The sequence below is a fragment of the Lontra canadensis genome, unplaced genomic scaffold, assembly GCF_010015895.1.
Source record: "Lontra canadensis isolate GAN:19392208 unplaced genomic scaffold, GSC_riverotter_1.0 scaffold53, whole genome shotgun sequence".
Lineage (NCBI taxonomy): Eukaryota > Metazoa > Chordata > Mammalia > Carnivora > Mustelidae > Lontra > Lontra canadensis.
This window is the reverse complement of record NW_022631047.1, coordinates 13,069,382-13,092,640: the sequence shown is the minus strand read 5'-3', so window position 1 is coordinate 13,092,640 and position 23,259 is coordinate 13,069,382. Positions and strand designations below refer to the sequence as shown.

Here is a 23,259-nt window from a genome sequence, read left to right as displayed (position 1 = left end):
TTCCACGCCCTGGATTGGGGTAGAAGTGGTCCTAAGCCACCTAGATCTCTGCCCATTCTTTCCTACTGCTCCGGGAGGGGAGGGCCCTGCCCCTCTGTAGGCCTTTCCTTACAGAGAACGCTAAAGGGCCAAGTTAACCATCAGGTTCAGAGGTGCTGAAGAGGCTGGCCATACAGGACCAGCTGGGAAATCTGCCAGGTTCTGTGCTAGGAAGGATGTGTGCCTGGGCAGGGAGTGCCCTATGTGGGGCAGGCAGTGCTCTCCTTCGCGTACTTCGTGCTGGCTGTGGGCCTTACCTCTTCCGTTGTCTCCTACAGTCTCCTCCAACCCCTCCCTACGCTTCAGGGACCAGACACCGACACACCACAGAAACCACACTTCCACTCTGGATTTTATTGACAGTCATGGTAGTGTTCTTGAGCTGGCTCACACGCATGAGGTCAGCTGGGGCCTAGGGTGGCTCGTAGCAAAGCCGAGGTGTGAGCTAAGGAAGCTAGGCAGGGCAGGGCCCTTTCAGTCTTCTCAAGCCTTGGGCCAAGTTCTTGGCAATGGCTAGTCTCTCTGGCATGATTAGGGACATTATCAGAGAAACGTGTCATGGGAGCACATCTGGGCACCCATTCTTTGCTTCAGATGCATCCCACTCCCCCACCCCCAATTCAACTCCTGACCCATGACAAGAGACCTTTTTATCGGGATTTCTTCTTGCAGGAAAGCGGACTTGGAAACATGGGAAGGTGGGAGGGATGGGCAATAAGAGAGACCCTAGGAAGCAGATCTGCTTGTCTGGGTGCCTACAGTAAAGGGTCCTTGAGGCAGGTCTCCTGGGCCTGGGAGAAACCGTGCACGGCATGTCCTCCCTTCTCTAGGAATTAAAAGCAAGGAACAGAAGCAAATTGAAATCCCTTGTCATCCCACCCACCTTCTGGCAGTCTCTAGATAATGATCTAAGGAAATAAGCTTACATTTATAATTAGAGGATAATTTGGAGAATATATACTATTTACAAGGGCCATGCTGCAAGGAGCAGGGAAGGTGGGAGACTGTTGGGCTCAGGTGTAAACAGTCTGGGGGGTTTCCTAATCTTTTTTTCACCCTTGTTCTTGCTCTTCCCCCCCTTCAGCTCCTAGCAGGAAGAGTGAGGAACTGGATTCTCTGAGGGAGCATTGGTGGCACAGTGACCAGTCACCAGGACCTCGCTGCTTGCAGAGGGCTCAGGAGTGGCCATGGTGTGACCAGGCGAAGTGGAACTAGAGGAGTGGATGGTCCCTGCCTGTTATCCTCACTCCAGATGAGGTTTGGATGGCCCAGCCAAACGAGCTCCTGGAAGTGTGGACAGCTTGGGCAGCAAGGGTAAGGCCAGGCCTCTACCGCAGCTCAGGAAGGAACTGAGCCCAGTTGATGCTGTCAGGGCCCAGAGGATCTTCCTCCAGGCCAGGAAAGCTGATGTCCAGCAGGATCTTGCTGAGGCTGTCATTCATTGTGTCCAGAACCAGGCCTTCTGTCAGAGAACGGTTGGCTACAAGGCTGGTCACCTCTGGCCCAGGGGAGTCTGGCTTGGGGACTTCCATATCTGAGGGGGAAGAGGTGCTGAAGGGGTCAGAAGTGAGGTCAAAGGGCTCCGAATTGAGGAGCTCTCGGGGTGAGTCAAAGAGAGGGATACTTTTCAGCGGGGTGGTGCTAAAATCCGTCAGCCCCAGGGAATCAGGCAGGGGGCAAAAGGCAGCCTGGGTGGCTTGTACTGGGCTGAAATCTAGCCCCCCTACTTTGGCTGGGGGTGTGAGCCTCCAGGATTCAGGGGTCACGGGAAGGACAGATTTGCTCGGGGTGGAGGAGATGGGCAGCATCTCCTTAATGGGTGTCTTAAAAGGTCCTCCCGCCTCCTGGGAGTAGCCAAGCTGGGAGGCAGGCTCAGAGGACTCTGCAGGCAAAGGGAGATCTGTGGCTCGCTGGGAAGCCCCAGGGCCCTCGAAGAGCAGCTCGGGCTCGTCCAGACAAGGAGGCAGAAGGTGCTGTTTCCTTCGAGACCGGCTCATCTCCCTCCCCTCCCTTCGTTTAATCACGAGCATTTCCGAGACACACCGGGCTGGGGACTTGAGCCCACCGTAGGACTTCTTGGGCCTTGGAGTGGGAGAGTGGGACGAACCCTCCCAGGAGTGAGACGATTCCTCTTTGACAGACGGGTATGGTGAGGGCCACTCCTCCAAGGGTGGGCTCTCTACTTTGATGGGTCTCCCCAAGGGCAGCATTTCCTCCCCAGGCTGGGGTTCTTCCTCCTTGATGGACTGAATTGGAAGCAGAGGAGACAGCCCTTCTCCAAGCAGGAGCTTGTCCTCTTGCACAGGCCCTGTGGTGGGCAGAGGGGCCACCCCTTCCTCGGCTAGCAGCACCTGAAAGGAAAGCAGGGGTGTGGTGAGAGGGAGCTCTCCAGGCCTTGACACTCACCCCAGTCACCAGGTGGGACACAAGATCATGACTAAAATAAGCCACATGCTGGTACTGGTCCTCTTTTTTGTCTTTTTAAAGTCTTACAAATTATGAAATCTGAGAATATATGATGAAGGGCATAGTTCAATTCTGGGGGATCAAAGGTAGAATGTTGTTTAAATATGGCGTTGGTACAATTAGTACACAGCTGAGAGACCATAAAATTGGATGCCTGTTCCATACCATATACAAAGACTTCAACAGAAAAATTAAAACCATACGAATCCTGAAAGAGAATCTAGGAGACTACATGTACAATCTGAGGGTGGGGGGCGAACTTCTTAAGCAAGACTGGAAACCCAGAAGCTGTAAAAGAGAAGAGAGACATAGTTGACTATATAAAAACTTAAAATCTTTTACTGTGGCAAGAGATTCCATAAACCAAGAGATAAACAACGAAAGTTAAAAAAAAACAAACAAACAAACAAAAAAACCAACTTCAGCACCAAGGACAGAGGTTAATATTTTAATAACAAAGAACTTTCACACATTATTAACAAAATCCCCTAAAAAGATGGGCCATGCCTCAACATGACAATCTCGTGGTGAACCATTCTAAGTGACCCAACATAACGAGAAGGTACTGGCACTTACTGATAAGCAAAGGAGAGATAAAATGAAACAAGGAGATATCATTTACACATAGCAAATGGGCAAATATGTAAAAGACCATTAATACCAATTGCCGGCAAAGATACGGATCTTGTCACATATTGCTGGTAGAAATGTAAATTGTCATATATTTTTTTGGAAACTGTATCTAGTAAGATTTAATAAAATGGAAAACACCTTTCCCCTGAGCAATCTCTTGGTTTTCTAGCCCACAGAAATAAAAGCACTTGTAAGAAAGGTACCTGCAAAGACATTTATTGCTGTATTGTTCATAGGGCAAAAAAGCCAGAAACAAAATGTACCCATAAAAGTGGAATGCTGGGGGCTCCTGGGTGGCTCAGTGGGTTAAAGCCGCTGCCTTCGGCTCGGGTCATGATCCCAGGTTCCTGGGATCGAGCCCCACATTGGGCTCTCTGCTCGGCAGGGGGCCTGCTTCCTCCTTTCTCTCTGCCTGCCTCTCTACCTACTTGTGATCTCTGTCTGTCAAATAAATAAATAAATAAAATCTTAAAAAAAAAAAAAGTGGAATGCTGGAACATTTATGGCCTAGGCACACGGTGGATTATTATGTCACCATTAAGAATCAATGAATTAGGGGCGCCTGGGTGGCTCAGTGGGTTAAAGCCTCTGCCTTCAGCTCAGGTCATGATCCCAGGGTCCTGGGATCGAGCCCCGTATCGGGCTCTCTGCTCTGCAGAGAGCGTGCTTCCTCCTCTCTCTCTGCCTGCCTCTCTGCCTACTTGTAATCTCTGTCTGTCAAATAAATAAATTAAAAAAAAAAAAAAAGAATCAATGAATTAGAGCCAATGTCAAGTAACTTGGAAGACTCTTCCTGTGGCAGGAAAGTGTAGCGTGATCCCATTTTGAATGTTCTGGGTGTCGTATGTGCATATATAAAGTGATTATGGCTGTGTGTGTACCTATAGTACGCGAAGAGCAAGGACATATGACAAAAGCAAGCACACTATGAAGTCAGCAGCGGGTATCACAGGCAGCAGGGGGATATGAGTGAAGGTTGGGGAGGGGAGGCAGAAAGAAGAAAAGGGGAAAAAAAAGACTGTAAATAAAACAAAAACAGTATATGGGCTATAGTCACATGGATACATTTAGGTAAAATTACATATGGTGGTATGTATAATTTTATGTATATTTAAAAAAATATTTTTTCAATTAAAAAAAAATAAAGCAAACCCAAGTCTCTCTAAACTCCAGAGCCCATGCTCTTTCTATCTCAGTGAAGGAGGCAAGGGGGCCCTTTTCTCTGCTTTGTTATCAGTCGGCTTTCGCTCACAAACCCTTCTCTCCAGAGTCCAGACTTGGTAGCTCATCACGAGATGGTCTTCACTTAACCCTCCTCACTTTCTCCCCAAAATAGATCTCTGATGCTCAACCAAGGGGTGCTAACCCCACCCTCTCATCCTCTAGGGGACATGTGTCAATGTCTGGACATGTTTTAATTGTCACACTAGGGGAGGCTCCTGGCATGTAGTGGGAAGAGACAAGGGATACTGCTAAAAGATCCCTCAGTGGGTAGGACCTTACCTGTCCATCCCCAACAAAGAATTATCTAGCCCTGAATGTCAACAGTATGGAGACTGAGAACCTCTAGAGCTAGACTGACCCAATTGCTCTACCGTTACTATGTATAAACTGGCATCTCCTGCCTCCACGGCACTCCCCATCAGAATGCTGTTGCTACACCTGTTTGCTTACCCAAAGGTAGTTCTAATAAACTCATCAAGTGTCCATGGGCTTCTGACATCGCTTACACCGTAATCCAAGTTCTTCTTTAGCTCTTACAATGCTCTTGAATTCTCCTTTGTCATACAAAGGGAAACGCCTTGTCTACCCAACTAGATTTATAAGCTTCTCCGGGAACACTTAGCAGAGTGCTTGCAAACTATAGGTTCAACACTTTTAATGGACTGGAGTGTCTCCTCAGAGCAAAAGGGAAGCCACTCACCTTGGGGGCGATACGGACTCGCTTGCTGTGGCGGGCAAGCTCCGAGCTCATGAGGGAAGCTGCCAGGGGCAGTGGCACCTTGACCGAGGGCTGCAGCACCAGTGACTGGTTCACTGGGAACTGGATGGGTACCAGGTATGAGCTGACCCGTGGGAGCAGTGGCTTCATCTTCCGCCCTAGGAGGACACGGGAGAGATCAGGAGCAGGGGTCCAGGAATACAGCCCTTCTCAATCCCAGGAGCTCTCTCTCCTTCTCTGGGCTCAGCGCCCTTCGAGCTTGGCCACAGACTCCCGCAGCCTGGTTGTCTTTAAAATACGCCCCCAGAGCAAGGACTAGCCTGATGCCCACTGTCCCATACTAACGTGCGCCCAGTGGGAGTTCAGTTTTGATGGTCACGTTCCGTCGGAGTTCAGGATTGGGTCGTTTCTGCTGCTGCTTGTGGCAGAGAGGGAGAGAAAAAAACCTGGGTTAATGAGGCAGGGGGAGAGGGCAGGAGAACCCGCCAGCTGCTCCAGTACGGTGCACTGAGCTAACCGACAGCCCAGAAAGTAAAGGCCAGTCTGGGGTGGATGCAAATGAGCACTGTCTCCAGAGCCTGGTTAGTGGGAACAGGTGGATGGCACACAGACCTACCATGGCAGGACGGTCCTACCACCTCATCCATGTGTCCTCGCCACCCCCAGGGGATGCTAAAGCATGGAGCTCTACTAGTGGTAGAGAAAAGCCAGGTAGGAAAGGAAGAGGGAAAACTGCTGCTTGCCAGGCCTACACCATGCACTTGAGGTTGCCGTCTTGCACGAAGCCTGTGGCACGTCCTCTTGCCACACCGTGCTCTGCTCCATGACCTTCACTGTGCCCATTGCGGGGGGGGGAGGAGAAGTGGGCACGAGCTGGGAGGAACGGGGGGATGAGGTGGCGGTCGTCAATTTCCTTACTCCCAGGAGCTCAGCGTGCTCTGTGTTTAGGGCTGGCAGTCACACAAGCCACATAGGCTCCCTTCCCCTGTCCACTAAAGCCATGCTGCGCGGTGAAAGGAAAACAAGGCCAAGCCCCGAGCCGGGAGAAGAAGAATCTTACTGATTCCAAGTGCTCAGGCGATTGTGGAGACCCTGGGTCCAGTGGCTGGTGGCGGTCAGGCATTGTGGGAGAGAAATGAGATGAAGTTACCACCAGCGTGGTCAGTCTGCCAAGGTTGGGAAAAACAGCTAGTCCTGTTGGATGCTGAGGGTCCCAGGGAACAATGTGCCAGCCCAGGGGAACAGGGATAGCTTGCAAGCTGCCTTGTGGGGACTCTGAAATCCCCAAACAATCACTTCTGAAAAGATGTTCTGGTAGCTGGTTTCTGGTCTCCAGGCTGAAGAAGGGCTCTTTCAATGCAAGGTTTCTAGACTTTCTCTGTAGGAATCACCTGAGAGGCTTGATAAAAATGCATATAGCTGGTCCCATCCCAGACCCATTGAGTCAGAAGCCCCACGATCAGGGCCTGGGATGCTCTATTTTAACAAGCAATCTGGGCAATTCTTACCCACAAAGCAGTTAGGGAAACACTAAAGCCGGGGGAAGTCATCTCTTTGGATCAGAGCAGCCCTCCCCAAGACCTGGTATAGCCTAAAAGTGTGTCATTTGGTGTATGTCAACCGTATTTAATTTGGCTAGTTTTATGTAGTTCGTCTCTGGGCTGTCTGGCTTCTAAGTCTGCCCTGGCCAGGTAAGGGCATCACAAGGACAACTTGTTTCCTTTTGAGATGGATACTAGGACAACCAATTCAGGCCCTATTTAGAGGGAACCAGGATACTCACCTTAAACACCTGGTCCAATGTCAAGTAGCGATTGGCACTGGGGTGGATAGTCCAGAAGGAGACCTTGCCATTGGCAGATGTCTCCCGAACAAACATGTCGTGGAGAGAAAGGTTGTGGCGGATGGAGTTCTGCAAGGACAGAAAGACAACTACTAGTCAGCTACTTTAGCTTCAGAGTCGTTCCCTTTGATGTGCCCGAGGGGACATCAGCCTCAGGCCTCCCCCACTACAGCCAGCAGTGTCCTTGTCCTCACGGTCTTGCCTAGTGGAGCTCTCTCCCTGCTGTTCCACACCGAGGAGCTGCCAACCCGGGCCATCAAGCCATCAATCCAATGGCTGGTGGTAAAAGAAAAGACCCGGATGGGTATCAGCAGCTAGGAAAGAGGACCGAGGCTGCGAAGCAATCAGTGGCAAGACAGGCGAGTGAAGAAACTAAAAAACCAGGAAATTTCATTGAGGTAAGAGTGTGAAGAGTTCTACCATGGAGGAAACAAAACAAAACAAAAGAAAACCCTTGCTTGGAGCTGTGTGTCTGTCAGAAGCCCAACACTATGGCCCTGTCAGTTAGTATGAGTGACAGCGACTCCAAGGGACCTCAGTGTCCCCACAGGTACAATGAAGAGAAAATCTCTGCCTCCTGGAGAGGACATGTGACATTAGAGGAGGTGAATGTTGGGTCATGGACAGCATTTTTTTTTTCATTAAGGTCTTTCATAAAGCTACTTAGTCACTCCAGCTGCCGTTCAAGTCACATCTTAGAAACATACACTTGTTTACAGTTCCAGCTCTCTCGGCATCGAACTGTTCCTCAGAGCACCGGACACAAGGCTGCATATCTGTGTAGACAAACTGCCAGGCCAGAGGGACCTCGGCGGTCGTCGCTACGGGTTATGTACCTTCCAGCCTGGCTTGGCAATGTGCTTGAAATAGGGGAAGTGGTCCTCGATCCAAGTATAGATGTCCTTCAAGGTCATGCGCTTCCTCTCGGTGCTATTGATGGCGAACTGTATCATGGCCATGTAAGAGTATGGCGGCCGCTCAGACACAGAGTCCTGCCAGGATGCTGATGCTCCCGGGGGCTCCTCGACCTGCGGGTTACCAGACGCCAAAGGCAAGGAGAAAAAGAAATGACATGGAAGAGTTCATAAGACCTCCCCGGGGCCCCCTCAAAGAACACCCCTAGAGAAACCTTTTAACTGACGGAATTCTGCTAGAAACCTACTCATCTGAGACAACTATTCCATAGAATAAAATTTTAGGATCAGGAAGTGTAGCGATGATCTAGTCCAGTCCCTGGACAATGTGGAGCCACTTCTGTGTTATTGTTCATTTTGTTGAATATGTTGTCCCATAATAAGGGGAGGTCCAGTCTGCTAGTGGAAACCTCTCAGGAAAGTTTGGGTGTACATCAGGATTTTTTTTTTTTTTTAAGATTTATTTATTTATTTGATAGAGAGAAACAGTGAGAGAGGGAACACAAGCAGGGGGAGTGGGAGAGAAGCAGGCTTCCAACCGGGCAGGGAGCTCGACGCGGGGCTCGATCCCAGGACCCCAGGATCATGACCGAGTCAAAGGCAGACACCTAATGACTGAGCCACCCAGGTGCCCGTACATCAGGATTCTTCAAGCATTGATTTTATCCTAAAATCACGCTCATTTTTCAGACCTGAGAGTCAAGAGACCAACATCTTCATCTGTTTTCTACTACCGATGGGATGTGAATAAACCCACGTCTTTTTGGGGTTTGTATGAGATATTTTCAGGAATATAGGACGGACAAATGTCTGCAAAGCATACATTTGGCTAAGCCTTAGGCAAAGAGGTGATCGGTCACAGTTGAAAAAACTGAGCTCTGGGCTGCCTGGGCGGCCTGGTCAGTTGAGCCTCTGACTCTTGGTTTCAGCTCAGGTCATGATCTCAGGGTCATGGGATCGAGTTCTGGGTTGGGCTTGGCCCTCAGCTTAGAGCTGGTTTGAGATTATCTCTCTTCCTCTGCCCCACCCCCACCCCTCCGCTCACCCAATCTCTCACTCTCTCTGGAATAAATAGATGAATAAATCTTTTAAAAAAAAATAGGGGTGCCTGGGTGGCTCAGTGGGTTAAGCCTCTGCCTTTGGCTCAGGTCATGATCTCAGGGTCCTGGGACCGAGCCCCACATCAGGCTCTCCGCTCAGCAGGTAGCCTATTACCCACTGCCCCCCTCTGCCTGCCTCTATGCCTACTTGTGATTTCTCTCTCCATCAAATAAATAAATAAATAAATATTTTTAAAAAAATAAAGAATTTAAAACCTGAGCTCTAACTTCAGAAAGTGCACAAGTTTTAAGTTTTACTTATGCACACATTCATGTAAATTGTCACTTTTAAAGGCTGCAGAATGATGGATTTAAGGGCGTATGCAGCAATATAGTAAAAAACAACCCCAGGCCGCATAGTTGGGTCAAATTGAATCTGCTTGCCAGACTATTTAAAATTCATACTTAACAACTTTATTTGCTATTAATGTATCTTCTAATAAAATTATTTTTTTTAAAAGATTATTATTTTTTTGACATAGACACAGTGAGGCAGGGAACACAAGCAGGGGGAGTGGAAGAGGGAGAAGCAGGTTTCCCTTGGAGCAGGGAGCCCGATGCAGGGCTCGATCCCAGGACCCTGAGGTCATGACCTGAGCCGAAGGCAGACGCTTGACTTAGCCATCCAGGCGTCCCTCATAGGACTATCTTGTTAAAAATCCTCTATTCCTGGGGCGCCTGGGTGACTCAGTGGGTAAAAGCCACTGCTTTTGGCTCAGGTCGTGATCCCAGGGTCCTGGGATCGAGCCCCACATCGGGTTCTCTGCTCAGCAGGAGGCCTGCTTCTCTTCCTCTCTCTCTCTGCCTGCCTCTCTGCCTACTTGTGATCTCTGTCTGCCAAATAAATAAATAAAAATCTTAAAAAAAAATACATTAAAAAAAAAATCCTCTATTCCTTTCATACTGTTGGGCTGCCTCTTTAAAGCTCAATCTTTCCCAACTAAGGAAAGATTTCAACTTCATCATTTCCCGAGTATCTGCGCAATACCTGCTAAGGGCAGAGTACTAAACTTAGTCCTCATGGAATACACAGTGAGCCAGGAACAGCCGCCCTCAAGGAAATGTCACAAATGGGGCCAAAAAAAAGCCAGGCGCAAAGGTAGCTCAAATGTTATGCAGAATAGCGCTCAGCAAAGGGCTAATAGCAGAGCTTGGAAATTCTGCTCCACAGGTCACTTGATCCATTTCCCCTTTTAGAAGTGCCCTGCCCTGTCCCCCACTTCCCTAGTGAGAAGTCACCTTTACCTGATTCTGTTCTAGGTGATGATTCTCCTTTTCCTCCATCTCTCGCTTGATGCTGCTGGAACCCAGCCCGTCGGAACTCATCTTTCCAAGCCACTGGATGTTGGTCAAGCTGTTGTCGAGAACGCAGCCTGCCGCCTCGCCGCCAGCTAGAGAGTAAACAACCCAAGATGCCACTTAGCTGCCTGATCCCAGTGCCTGGCAGGCCCATCAAAATTGGTGGGTAGGGAGCATCTCTCCAAGACCTCTACCCATAGGGACAGGGAACACGTGCTGTATCTACTGTGGTCCTCAGGTACTCTGCCCCATTACAGATCTCAGGAGAAACTCAGGAGCCACACTGAGCCTGAGAGATCAGTCAAGGCAACTGTATCAAAGTTAGTATTGGTGCAAACAAAGTCACTTTTCCTCCTCATGCTTCCGTTTTCTCCTTTATTAAAATGGAGAAAGATTCCTATTTCCTTATGGTCAACGGGAAAGAGAACAGCTAGAAGAAACAAATCCTTTCCTAATATAAGGAAAAATAAGAGAAATGCTAAATTATAATTTGGGCACTTTCGACGGTGCCCAAAGGATCTGGGTCAAAGATTTGGGATGAAGAAAGACAAGACTTTCCCCTGGTTCAGGCTAGGTGCCCGTCTGTTAAGTACCAATGTGATGGACTGCAGTCCTTTCTACCAGAGAGGAAAGGCTGGGCTCCTCACCCCTTTGCCTTGCAGACCACATACCACAGCTCTCCCATCTCTGCCCTGGAAGGGCTCCAGGTGGTCTAGGAAGATTCACATCCCTAGCTGCAGGCTTTGGTCCCAGGGTCTCGGTGACCACTCCTGTCCTCTTGGGATCATTGCTGGTTTGGGCTTGAGGCTGGGGTCCTGGAGGGTGAGTGGGGGCTCCCCCACAGCTGATGAGGATGAATTTGTTGGGCCCACTGCTGCCACTCTCTTTTCCTTTGGCGGTCAATGCTGTGATGATGCTCTGGATATTGGCATTGTTCGGGACGGCCACCACTTGGGTGTTGGGCATGGTTGGGTGGTTGATGATCTTGATCCCAGCTGGAAACTTGCAGGAGTTGGACTCTGCCGCCTCCTTGGAGGCCTGTGCTTGACCAGGCTCTTGTTGGGCAGGGGGCCTCTTAGGTTCCTCTCCTGATGTTTCACCTGGGGCATTTTGAACAGGAAGGGGCAGCCTCCGTCTTTTGAGAATCAGTGGCCGACGGGGGCTGGTTTTCATTATGAATCTGTGTTTTCACTCTCCATTGAGAATCACAAGCACGGGCCCTGGAAAGTACAAGGAACAGCAGGATGTCAGAAATCTGTTACGCTGAGAAAGGAGGTACTGCTAGAGAGAGGCGTTCCTCTTTCCATGACCAAAAGCATGAGCCCACGGGCCCAGGTTAATGATCCCTGGGCCTCTGTAAAGACCTCAGACAATAAGGAGATGAGTTCTACAACAAAAGAAAGCTAAAACTGAAGCATTTCAAAAGGGGAAAGCAGGGTTGAACGTAGGTCAAAATGAGCAAAGGTCTTCCCGAAGCTTAAGAATGTTTGACTACAGAAATGAATGGGACAGTTACACAAATGTGGAAATTTCTATGATTGCTTATTATAGTACAGATCACTTTCAGTGACTCTAGGGACAGGGATGCTGGAATAGGAGGACATTTGGCAATTTGAGGACCAAACTCTGATCCCATAATGTATTTTAGGATTGATAAAGCCTGTATATTTTTATATCATCTCAGTCTATAAATAAAAGGATAAGTGTCCTAGGATCAGAGGAGAAAGCAGATTGCACTACTGTTCCCTTGCCATCATCTCCCACTTCACAAGACCTCAAAAGAAAATAAACTGCTCTATTCAAGGCCCATAGCGCTATTCATCTCACAGGCTATTATCCTTGCTGGTAAAAGCAAGAGTACACTTTTCTTTCACAATTTGCAAAATATTTCTTTAGCGACATTTTAATACTTGCATGTGCTTATTCATATTTTAACTTTCGAAGCATGTCACTCGATTGCTTGATTTCTCTTCCAGAACCAAGACTACATTCCTTATCTCTCGGCCAACAATGTGCTGTCATCAATATGCTAAGTTGGCTTTGTCATGTTAAGGAAAATAGTTTCATCTTTTAAAAAAATGTGTTGGGGCGCCTGGGTGGCTCAGTGGGTTAAAGCCTCTGCCTTCAGCTCAGGTCATGATCCCAGGGTCCTAAGATCGAGCCCCGCATCGGGCTCTCTGCTTGGCAGGGAGCCTGCTTCCCTCTCTCTCTCTACATGCCTCTCTGCCTACTTGTGATCTCTGTCTGTCAAAAAAAAAAAAAAATAATAATAATAATAATAAAAATAAAAAAATAAAAATAATGTGTTTATTGGGCGCCTGGGTGGCTCAGTCACTTAAGCATCTGCCTTCAGCTCAGGTCATGATCCCGGGGTCCTGGGATTGAGCCCCATGTTGGGCTCCCTGCTCAGCGGGGAGTCTGCTTCTCCCTCTCTCTCTCTCTCTCTCTCCCTCTCTCCTCACCCCGCTCTCGTGCTCTCTCTCTCAAATAAATAAAATCTTAAAAAAATTTTTTTGTGTTTGTTGATTTTAATAGATACACGGAATACTCCGCCATCATGTAAAATCATGTAATCCTCTTTAAAGGCACTTTGACAGAAAAATGGGCTGTCTGTGTTAGGAAATCCACTATCTCCCTAAAAATGTCTGTCACAGCCCAATGACATTTGCCACCTGCTTAGAGTTCACAGGCTCTCTCCACTCGCCCCCTCCCTTTCCTTTATAACTAGGTTTCCTCTACTTTCAAATCTCAGTTTTATTTCTACCTCCTGTCTCTTTGGGCCTGCCTCCCTCCCTCCCTTCCTCCCTCGCCCACCAATGAGGAAATACTATTATTCCTTCCCCATCCCCAAAAGGTATCTTCCGGGTCTAAGGCTTAATTTTGCTTTCAACTCTCTGACCAGTCTCTTCCTATCATGGCCAACTCTTTAAGCTAGGGGACTTCCAGAGTGACTCCTCTGACACCCACTGCCCATCCTGACCAGGGAAACCTTGCAGGTTCTCAGGAACCGGGAGAAGGGCCCTGGAAAAGGATGGGGTGGAGGCTGTGCTGCTCAGTGGTGAGAGCGCTTGGGAGGAGCGGAGGGTGTGGACAGTTTTGTCTTTGCCTTAATGCAGAATAAGCTCAATCTTCACGCCAGCCACCGACGGCCTAGAAAAGTAGGCCACCCCAGCAGCAGCCCCGAGGTTGTGGGCAGGGCGCAGAGGTCAAACTTCCAGGGAAGGCCAAGAGGTGGTGTGAGGAAGAAGAGAGGACAAGGCCAGGAGGTTGGAGGCAGAAAAAGTTTGCTCCCTCTCCCAGCCCTCCTTCCCGTGGGGCCCCAAACCTCCACTCCAGTCCCGCGCCCTGCCGCTAGACCCCCTGACCTCGGCGCCCGAGCCCGGGCTCCCTGCCTCTGCCCCGGCCCTAGCTCCGACTCCATTCCTCCGCAACCCCCGCCCCCCCCGCTCTGCTCACCTCCCGTCTGCAGCCGCCGCCGCTGCTGCTGAGCTGTGGCTCCGAGGGCGGGCTCCCGGCTCCTCCAACCTGGGGGCCGAGCCAGGGGCCCGGACAGGGACTCGCGCCAGGCCGGCCGGGTCCCCGGCGGTGTGGGAGGGGTGGGGAATCCCGGGGGATCCCGGGAGGGGAGGGGTCCCGGGCCAGGGGGCCGGGGGTGGGGTCGGGCACCGGAGCTTTCAGTTTGTTCCGCTGTTTGAAATTGGCGCCGGCGGAGCGTTGCGGTCACGTGACGGAGCGTCGCCAATCGGCGGCCGTCCTTGTCTCAGCGTTCCGGGCTCGAAAGCCGCGGCGGCCCAGGCGAGCGGCGGCCGGGACGCTGCCGGGCGGGTAAGGCGGGCCGGCGGCCGGCTCGTGGGGAGGGGGGCGGTCGGGGGCGGCCTGGAGGGCGCAGGAGGGGCCCCCGCGGCGGGGGGCGGCCGGGCCGGCCGGGGCGGCGGGGAGACGGCGCTGCCCGGGGCCGGCGCCCTCGGCCTGCGCTCCCTCGCGCGTTGCGGGTCGCTGTCCTGCGCCCGCCCCCGGCGCCGCTCTTCCCGCCTCTCTCGCGGTCCTCCGGCCTTTTCAAAGCCTCCCGGGTTTGGCTTCCCTCCTGGGGGGAAACGACTCCTTGCCCCGCCGACGAACAATCGTCTGGCCGCCTCGACTAGTCGACCGGCGTGTCATCTTGTTTAAGCTTCCTCCATCTTAAAGAAAACCACGCCATGATAATACTTGATTAACTTGGTCGACACATTTTGTTGAGCACCTACTATGTGCCAGGCCCTGCTAGGGTACCAGTGGTAGTAGGGGAGGTTCTTTCCTTACCCCGTATACAGTCTGACGGGAAGAGAGGAGACAACAGCCATTTCTGAAGAATCGAATAAGCAAGAGGAGAATTATAGCTGCGAAGGGATAAATTAGAGAGGTCATTGATAACTGAGTATCTACCGTAAGATTTTGCCTTCGGTAGGTCAGGAAAGACTTTTCTGGACAGACGCTTGTTCTGAGGTCTGATGCCTTTGTGCAAAGAAGGGAGTGAACCCCGCAAAGCAAAGGGAAGATGGTGTGCAAAGGCTGTGTGGCAGGAAGAAGATTGGGAGTGTACAAAGCCTGAAGAATAGAGCAGGAGCCAGGGCTGAGAGACCTGAATAGAGTGTGGTGTGAGACGAAGCTGGAGCTAGAGGAAATAGGATCTTAGCCATAACTGAGGGAGTTTGGGCCTTATCCAGAAATCAGAAATTTTAAGCTTTGAGTCCAGATCAGATTTGCATTTTTAAAAGCCTCCCCTGCAGGGGGTGCTGGAGTGGATTAGGGTAGACCCGTTCAGGCTACTGCAACACTCCAGATCAGGACTGTTGGAACTTCAAAGGTGGTGGGGAGAGAAAGAGCATGAGAGAGGGGCAAAAGCGGCATTATTGAAGACATGCTTAAGAGGTAAGGTTGTCAGGGCTTGATGATGTTGGATGGGGACAGAGGTGGGACATGTCAAGGTTTCTGGCTACGTAACTAGATGAATGATAATACCATAACCCGAGCAAGGGCCTTGGAAGATAATCACCTGTGGAGCGGGTGCAGGGGAGATGATCATGAATTCAGTTTTAAATATGTTGAGTTATGGGGCGCCTGGGTGGCTCAGTGGGTTAAGCCTCTGCCTTCGGCTCAGGTCGTGATCTCAGGGTCCTGGGATTGAGCCCCGCATCGGGCCCTCTGCTCAGCAGGGAGCTTGTTCCCACCCCCCCACCGACCCCCCGCTTGCCTCTCTGCCTACTTGTGATCTCTGTCTGTCAAATAAAGAAATAAAATCTTTAAATATGTTGAGTTTGAGGGCGCCTGGGTTGCTTAGTCAGTTAAGTGTCTGCCTTCGGCTTGGGTCTTGATCCTGGGGTACAGGATCGATCCCTTCATCTGGCTCCCTGCTCAGCAGGGAGTCTGCAGCCTCTCCCACTGTCTGCTACTCTCGCTGCTTGTGTGCTTTCTCTCTCTCTGTCAAATAAGTAAAAAAATAAAATCTTAAAAAGGAAAAAAAAAGATATTTAGAATTTAAAATATATAAATAAGTTGAATTTCAGCTGTATTTGAGACATCTAGTTAGTGTCAAGTAGGCAGTGGGTATGTGGGTACTGAGTGTAGAGAATTCTAAGCTGAGCGTATAAATACTTAAGTCATCCACTTGTAGGTGTGAGCCGATGATTGCCTATGAAAGGTGTGTAAAGTAAGAAAAGCTCCAAAACACAGCCAGACGGAAAGGTTTTAGAGAGCAAACAGGACTGACCTGCGATTGTAGCATGAAGAGAATGGATGCAGATATATATAGGTTTGTATGTTCGGTATCTGGAAAGTGAGAGTATTTTCTTTGGTGTCTCTTGCATTCTCTGTGAAGTAGGAAGTAAGGTCATTTGTTAAGAGGGATGAGGAGTTCTAAGGTTTTAAGAAAGTGGAAATATCTTAAGATAATATGCAGATAATGAGTTGATGAAGGAAACGTAGTAGGATTACTGCCTAGCAATGTCATGTCTATTGGAGGCTGGCTAATGTCAACACTTTGGAATCATTGCTATTGCTGTCCTCTCTCCACGGGACTCCTGCAGCAGCCCTTTAACTGGGCATCCTGCTTCCTTTCTCCACGCCTGCTCTCCCAACCCACCTGTTCTTACAGACTGTCTGAAGTTATCATTGTAAAATATAAATGTCGCTTCCCTGTCCAGAGCCTTGCCTTGGCTTCCTGTCACACCAAGAATGATTAAGTCCAGAGTCCTTCACCTTACCTGTGAAGCCCTGTGTCTCTTGAACTGGTTCTCATCTTCTCTCCTTTCTTCATTTCAGGTCTTTGCACAGAAAACACTTTTTCAGTCGCCTTCCCTGACAACCCTGTCTAAAAGAGCACCGCGTTGGGCCAAACCCTTATCCTGTTTGGTTTTTCTCCATAGACCCTTCCCAGCTAGGATGTGAGCCCCATGAGGGCAGGGATTTCATTTTGTTCTCTGGTTTATATTTCCAGCCCCAGGAACAGGGCCTAGCGCTGTGGGCACTCAGTAAGTGTTGGTTGAATGGCTGAACGAACAAACAAACAGCTGGGTGTATTACCTGTGTTCTCCCTAAAAATGTTAGTTCCTGAGTTTTGTCCTTTCTTTTTCCTTTACCTGTATCTCCACTGCCTAGTGACAAAAGTAACGTAAGAGTATGTTACTTTTTATTGCTGACTGACTGAATGAATCATGAATGTGTGGTGGGACCCATCTGCCCTGTTGGGGGACTTTGCCAGATGTTCAGCTGCACCTCCCATGCAACTCTCCGTTGCACACAAACTTCTCTCCCACGCTTCCACTGATGAAGCTCTTACTGAAGTCGATCTGGTTACTAGATCTGGCCACTTTTTTCAGACTTTTTATTACTCCATGGGCCTGTTAGTCCTGCTTCTGTGTCTAGCCCCCATTTCCACTGACGTAGCCCAGATTCAGGCCTGATCATTTCTCACTTAAGTAACCTCCTAAAACCTGACCCCCTACTTCCAGAGTACTCCCTCTCCTTCCACGCTGTTGCCAGGATGACCTGTCTAAAAGACAAAAACAACTAACTATGACATTTATGAAACAATTAAAAATTTGAACAGGTCTAGATATTTGATAATACATTTTTTAATTTGTCAGAGAGAGCACAAGCAGGGGGAGTGGCAGGCAGAGAGAGAAGCAGGCTCCCCGCTGAGCAAGGAGCCCTATGCGGGACTCGATCCCAGGACCCTGGGGTCATGACCTGAGCCAAAGGCAGAAGCTTAACCCACTAAGCTACCCAGGCATCCCTGGATATTTGATAATATTAAGGAATATACATATATATATATACGTATAATTAATGGAGATGATATAATGGTTGGCAATATCATCTTCATAATACAGGAGTAGGGGAAGTGGATGAAGGGTGGATGGATCCGGATGGCTATGGGTTGATGGTCATTGCAGCTGGGTGATGAGTACTTGGGGGCTCATATTATTCATCCCCCTTTTGTGTATGTTCAAAATTATCTGAAGAGAAAGTTAAAAAAACAATCCAAGTGTGATCACATCGTTCTGCTTGAAAATCTTCAGCGACAACTTAGGCTAGAGTCCAAACACTTATGGCACACTTGCTTTTTTTCTTTTTCTTTTCTTTTCTTTTCTTTTTTTTATTTTTAAGATTATATTTATTCACTTGAGAGAGAGAGAGAGAGAGAGACAAAGAGAGCACACAAGCAGGGGGAGAGGCAGAGGCAGAAGGAGAAACCGGCTCCTCTCTGAGAGCCTGATGTGGGGTTCGATCCCCGACCTGGAGATCATGACCTGAGCCGAAGGCAGCCGCCTAACCATCTGAGCAACACCCCGGTGCCCCACACCTGCTTTTTCTGACTTGACCCTGACACGGGTCCAGCCTCTGAGGTCTTGCATCTGTCTTTGCATATGCTGTGTCCTGCTGCATGGAGTCTATGAGACCTTGAATTCTCGGTCTTGTCTCTGGGCCTCTGTATGTGCTGTTCCTCAGCCTGGAGGCTTTCCCTAGCCCTTCTGTACTAGGTCAGGTATTACCCTCTCTAGAAAGCCTTCCCCGCAGTACGTGGAAGCATTCTTTATAATAATTTTCTGTCTCTCTCTGCTAGCCTCTCAGTTCTTTGAAGACAGGCACAATCTTACCTTTGTGTCCCTACAAGCACTTGGCACTTGATAAATGATTGTAGAATCAATGGTTATGCATCTTTAAATTCCCAACGCCCAGCATGGCATCCAGCACACGCTCGATCAGTGTGCATTGAATGAACGTTGTTGAACGGGAATTCCTGTGTTTTTACTTGGTGGTCGTAGGGATAGGAAGCTGTGCTCCCTGCAGTGTGGAGGTAGGGGTGGTAGTTGATAGTAGAACTGGTTGACAGAGGATGAGCAAGAGCTGGGGACGGAATCATCAGAATTGTCTCCCACCTTTTGTTTTTTCCCCTCTGCAGGCATGGGTTGGAATCGGAGCCTGAACTCCGACCCGACTACAACCAGCATCATGCAGTTACTAACTGCTCTTCATTCACCTATTGATGCCTCCCAGAAAAAAACGCCGCCAGAGTTCCCAGAAAGGCCAGCTGCTATTCCAAGAACCACCACTGGAGGGCCCCAAACACCACTATGGCTCTCCCCAGCTTACCATCACCCACACTAGACAGGTGCCCAGCAAGCCCATTGACCATAACACCGTCACTTCCTGGGTAGGATATGGGATTCTTACTTTGACTTTTGCTCGGTTAGGCTTTTCAGAATGCTGCCACTTCTGCCCCTTAAGCCAGGGCCTCCAAAGTTTCCTGGGGGCTGGGATAAGGAGGCAATGTATTCTTTTTGTTATCAGCCATCTTTGTATATTTTCTTTTCTTTTTAAAGATTTTGTTTATTTATTTGACAGAGAGAGAGATCACAAGTAGGCAGAGAGGCAGGCAGAGAGAGGGAATAGGGGAAGCAGGCTCCCCGCTGAGCAGAGAGTCCAACAAGGGCCTTGATTCCAGGACCCTAAGACCATGACCTGAGCCGAAGGCAGAGGCTCAATCCCCTGAGCCACCCTGGCGCCCTGTATATTTTCTAAGTTCAAGCTGAGGCAAAGGCTGGTTGGAGTAGGAGTCTTTCCCTCCACATTCTTCTTAAAGAGTTCAGTATAAAAGTTTCATTACTTTTATACTGAACTTTTATTATACTTTTATTACTTCAGTGACCTACTCATTCAGTAGGTCACTGAAGCAGCCAGATAAATGGCAGAATGAGTCAAAAATGAGACTGTTCCCCAAGCTTCACTTGAGAGGTAAACTATTTAACTAGGTATGGTATTTACAGTTTAATAGAGTGAACCTGGGAAAAAACCCACAGAAATGACATATCATATTTTGACAGTTTCAAGGCTCTAGGAAGAGAATACAGCTACTGTCAGGGCAGTAGTATAGCCAGAGGGCCAGACAAAAGCAAACTTCACTTAAGAGTGCTTAATAAATATAGCTTGTTCAGGATTGCTTGGAAGAAACAAATACTTGCTTCGGAATTGTAGAAGAAACTGAAATGTTAGAATCCCGTGGGTGAGGAGTGAACATTTAGAGAACTCTTCATGTGTCGGGTGTTTTTTTTTAAAGAAGAGTTGCGTGGTTTTTTTTTTTTTTTAAGTTTATTTATTTATTTGACAGAGAGAGAGATTACAAGTAGGCAGAGAAGCAGGCAGAGAGAGAAGGGAAATCAGGCTCCCCCCTGAGCAGAAAGCCTGATGCGGGGCTCAATCCTAGGACCCTGAGATCATGACCTGAGCCGAAGGCAGAGGCTTAACCCACTGAGCAACTGAGGCGCCCCCATGTGTCAGGTCTTAATGCTAGCTGCTTCCCATACATGATCTCATTCCCTATTCTTTTTTTTTTTTTTTTTTTTAAAGATTTTATTTATTTATTTTACAGAGATCACAAGTAGGCAGAGAAGCAGGCAGAGAGAGATAGGAGGAAGCAGACTCTCTGCTGAGCAGAGAGCCCGATGCAGGGCTCGATCCCAGGACCCTGGGATCATGACCTGAGCTGAAGGCAGAGGCCTTAACCCACTGAGCCACCCAGGCGCCCCTCATTCCCTATTCTTGAACTCAGCATTCACTCTACTGGGGGCCTTCTTCGTGCCAGGCACTCTGCCAGGTGCTGGGCATCAAAGGTGAGGAAGATTGCTTGTCACTGCCCTCAAAGTTTAAAGATTGTTAAACAAGTTGTGGTGCGATAAATTAAAGGAGGCATTGTCCCTTTTCTTAAACTCGAGGAAGCGGAAAGCCAGAGAGATCGAATTACTTGCCCAAAGCTCATATCCCTTTATTTTAATATCCTGTTAGAGGGATATTTTGTTCTGTGGCAATTACTATAGTGGGCTCCCATTTAGAATTCTGGTCCTTCGGTATAGTTTCCACTCTCAGGTTCCTACTTGGTAGCTGGCTTGCCTCACTTCTTTTTGGTTTTTGTTTTTGATCCTTAAGGTATCACCTCAGTTTGATATGACAGCAGAAGGCTGGTTCCCAGTGAACCAGAAGCGTCATCGTCGAAACCAGGCAAGACATTCAAGTCGAAAATCCACCACCTCCAAGTTCCCACATCTAACATTTGAGAGTCCGCTGTCTTCCTCCGGTTCAGCTGCACTTGGAATGCCCTTGACCAGGGAATGTCCTGGTCAGTCAGAAAAGCGCATTTCTGGAAGGTCCTTAGTTCCAATGCTCAGTCCTCAAAACTGTGGGGAAGTGTCAGCACACGTGCTTCAAAACTTACCTTATGTATTCATTCCACCTGATATCCAGACCCCAGAGTCATCGTTTGTGAAGGAGGGGCCCGTTTCCCCCGATCAGAGGGAACGTAGCCTTCTGAGTGGCTCCTTCCACACTAGTACTCCCAAGAGCCCGGAGGCTGGGCCTGTTCTAGTTAAAGACACCCCTGAAGAGAAGTATGGGATCAAGGTCACATGGAGGAGACGATGCCACTTGTTTACTTACCTCAGGGAGAGAGGGAAGCTGAACAAAAACCAATTCCTTGTGAAGAATTCACTGGATTCCTCAGACTCCAACAGTCTTGAGAAATTTTCATGAAGTTGCTAAAGTACTTTTCTGGCTCGCAGGAGAGTACATTAGGAGAATAAAACAGAAATAAAACCAATAACCTCAATAGAAAAAAGATGTCTTAACCAGAATTTTGGAGTCATAAGGGAATTCAATTCCCAGATTTGCTTTTTAAAATATCTTTTCCTAGAAAGTTTTTAGTGTCAGAAACAGTTCATATTTTCCTTACATTAACTTTAAAATTTTAAAGTATCTTGTAGTAACTATTTAAAATATATGTAAATAAATGGTTGCAGAAAGGTTTTAGAGACCCCTGCTTCTGATTACCAATCACTCAGCAATACTGCCTTCTCCACAAAAGGTCTGTCTTCATTGTTTTTTAAAAACCACTAATTAATCCTCTAATCACCTCATTCAAACTAATTCATTCCACATTTTTGAGTACAAACTCTGTCAGGCTCAGCAGCAGCTTCCTTTATAATATGATGGGCAGGGAAAAATTAAAGCAAACTCTGCGACTTCGTAGCTGAGCTGTCCCCTCTGCAACCTTGCTCCTCTGCTCAAAGGCCAAGGTGAGGAAAGGCAGCAAGCCCTAACTGAATACAATGGGGTCAGGGGTCATAAAGGGGATGTAGATAAGTTGCTTAGGCTTGCCATATTTTGGTTTTTTTATTTGCAACCAAACTAATCTGTAAATATCAAATAGGGTGGGAAAATGATTTCTTGAAATGTATGTAATTAGGGGCACCTGGGTGGCTCAGTGGGTTAAGCCGCTGCCTTCGGCTCAGGTCATGATCTCAGGGTCCTGGGATCGAGTCCCGCATGGGGCTCTCTGCTCAGCAGGGAGTCTGCTTCCTCCTCTCTCTCTGCCTGCCTCTCTGCCTACTTGTAATCTCTGTCTGTCAAATAAATAAATAAAATCTTTAAAAAAAAAAATGTATGTAATTAAATATGGAAACTTGTCAGAGACTACTTACTGTGACTAGAGCACGTCTGCCCAGTCAAAAACTGCCTCCGTTGCCCTTTCACCAATACAGATAGCATCTCTTTCAACTGCATCCGTTCAGTTTTTGTTTTTTTTTTTAAGATTTTATTTATTTATTTGACAGAGCACAAGTAGATGGAGAGGCAGGCAGAGAGAGAGAGAGAGAGAAGCAGGCTCCCCGCTGAGCGGAGAGCCCGATGCGGGACTCGATCCCAGGACCCTGGGATCATGACCTGAGCCGAAGGCAGAGGCCTAAACCACTGAGCCACCCAGGCGCCCGCAACTGCGTCCGTTCAGTTTTAAGCAACTACTCTGTCCGGTCTAGCCGGAGCTAAACAAGCAGGGATTATTCTGTTTATTTTATAGATGGGACTCTGAAGCCCCCATAATCAACTGTGTTTAGGGTCCCCCAGAGAGCGGAGGCTGACACATCAAAGGGATGCTCTGCTCTCCCAGCTTGTGCCAACTTCTGTGCCTCTTAGAAAGGCAAACCAGTGTGGAAACAGCTGACCTCCGAATGCTATAAAGACAACATGCGGTAACTTGTGCCAGGGTGTTTTGTAGGGGTTAGAATAATACGTGTACGTTGGTGGTGAGAAAGGAAGTGGCGACAAGATTTATTGGAAATGAGAGTACATATTTGGATAGGGAATCTCGTGGGATATTGGTGTTTGAGGATCATCCACAGAGAGGTAAATGGGAAAGGTTCTTAAAATCTGTAGAATTGATCCAGCAATGCTGTAAAAGCTTGGGCTGGAGTAGGGAAGGCGGAAGGAATTTTGTGCAGATGGAATGCGATACCAGATAACTATGAAAGACGCATTCAATGGCAATGACTGCTGGAGAGGGTGCAAGTGTGCTTCCCGGAAGGCTCTGGTGTCGGGAGGGCCCGGACTGTGAGGGCGCCGGCAGAGGTCTATGAGTGAGTCCTAACATTACAGACCTCCGGAGAGCGCTCTGGGTGGTCTCTGGGTACAAACGGCGGCGACGCGGTGAGGCCGCTCAGT

The 23,259-nt window shown here is 48.7% G+C and overlaps 3 protein-coding genes across 9 annotated transcripts in view; 2 read left to right on the top strand and 1 right to left on the bottom strand.

Annotated features, from left to right (window-relative positions):
• Positions 1-379: 379 nt before the first annotated feature.
• FOXM1 (forkhead box M1) lies at positions 380-13,952 on the bottom strand. 6 transcript variants are annotated; one of them, XM_032874865.1, is made up of 9 exons: positions 13,693-13,952; positions 10,884-11,456; positions 10,183-10,328; positions 7,760-7,951; positions 6,864-6,992; positions 6,141-6,185; positions 5,426-5,498; positions 5,063-5,238; positions 380-2,390 (listed from the first exon to the last, which is right to left on the bottom strand). In XM_032874865.1, the coding sequence occupies exons 2-9, from the start codon at positions 11,407-11,409 to the stop codon at positions 1,368-1,370; spliced, it is 2,310 nt and encodes a 769-aa protein (XP_032730756.1). In that variant the 5' UTR covers positions 11,410-11,456; positions 13,693-13,952; the 3' UTR covers positions 380-1,367. The 6 variants fall into 6 exon arrangements, with proteins under 6 accessions (XP_032730756.1, XP_032730757.1, XP_032730758.1 ...); XM_032874866.1 differs by having other exon boundaries at positions 5,426-5,495; XM_032874867.1 differs by having other exon boundaries at positions 10,908-11,456; positions 13,693-13,951.
• Positions 13,953-13,987: 35 nt separating this feature from the next.
• Positions 13,988-21,382, top strand: RHNO1 (RAD9-HUS1-RAD1 interacting nuclear orphan 1). 2 transcript variants are annotated; one of them, XM_032874872.1, is made up of 3 exons: positions 13,988-14,061; positions 18,677-18,886; positions 20,698-21,382. In XM_032874872.1, the coding sequence occupies exons 2-3, from the start codon at positions 18,761-18,763 to the stop codon at positions 21,295-21,297; spliced, it is 726 nt and encodes a 241-aa protein (XP_032730763.1). In that variant the 5' UTR covers positions 13,988-14,061; positions 18,677-18,760; the 3' UTR covers positions 21,298-21,382. The 2 variants fall into 2 exon arrangements, with proteins under 2 accessions (XP_032730763.1, XP_032730762.1); XM_032874871.1 differs by having other exon boundaries at positions 18,677-18,928.
• Positions 21,383-23,156: 1,774 nt separating this feature from the next.
• TULP3 (TUB like protein 3) overlaps positions 23,157-23,259 on the top strand; it is a 66,800-nt gene continuing 66,697 nt past the window's right edge. The window contains exon 1 of the mRNA XM_032874862.1: positions 23,157-23,174. The gene's annotated coding sequence lies outside the window, so the exon portion shown is untranslated. The remainder of the gene's footprint in view (positions 23,175-23,259) is intronic.

What these genes read in the sequence shown, in the direction of transcription:
- RHNO1 (XM_032874871.1), top strand. Translation starts at nt 18,761, where the DNA reads ATGCCTCCCAGAAAAAAACGCCGCCAGAGTTCCCAGAAAGGCCAGCTG. An exon ending in ATAACACCGTCACTTCCTGG is followed by an intron (nt 18,929 to 20,697) that starts GTAGGATATGGG and finishes TTGATCCTTAAG; the next exon opens with GTATCACCTCAGTTTGATAT.
- FOXM1 (XM_032874865.1), bottom strand. Translation starts at nt 11,409, where the DNA reads ATGAAAACCAGCCCCCGTCGGCCACTGATTCTCAAAAGACGGAGGCTG. An exon ending in ATCACCTAGAACAGAATCAG is followed by an intron (nt 7,952 to 10,182) that starts GTAAAGGTGACT and finishes GGTAACCCGCAG; the next exon opens with GTCGAGGAGCCCCCGGGAGC. An exon ending in GAGTCCGTATCGCCCCCAAG is followed by an intron (nt 2,391 to 5,062) that starts GTGAGTGGCTTC and finishes CTTTCCTTTCAG; the next exon opens with GTGCTGCTAGCCGAGGAAGG.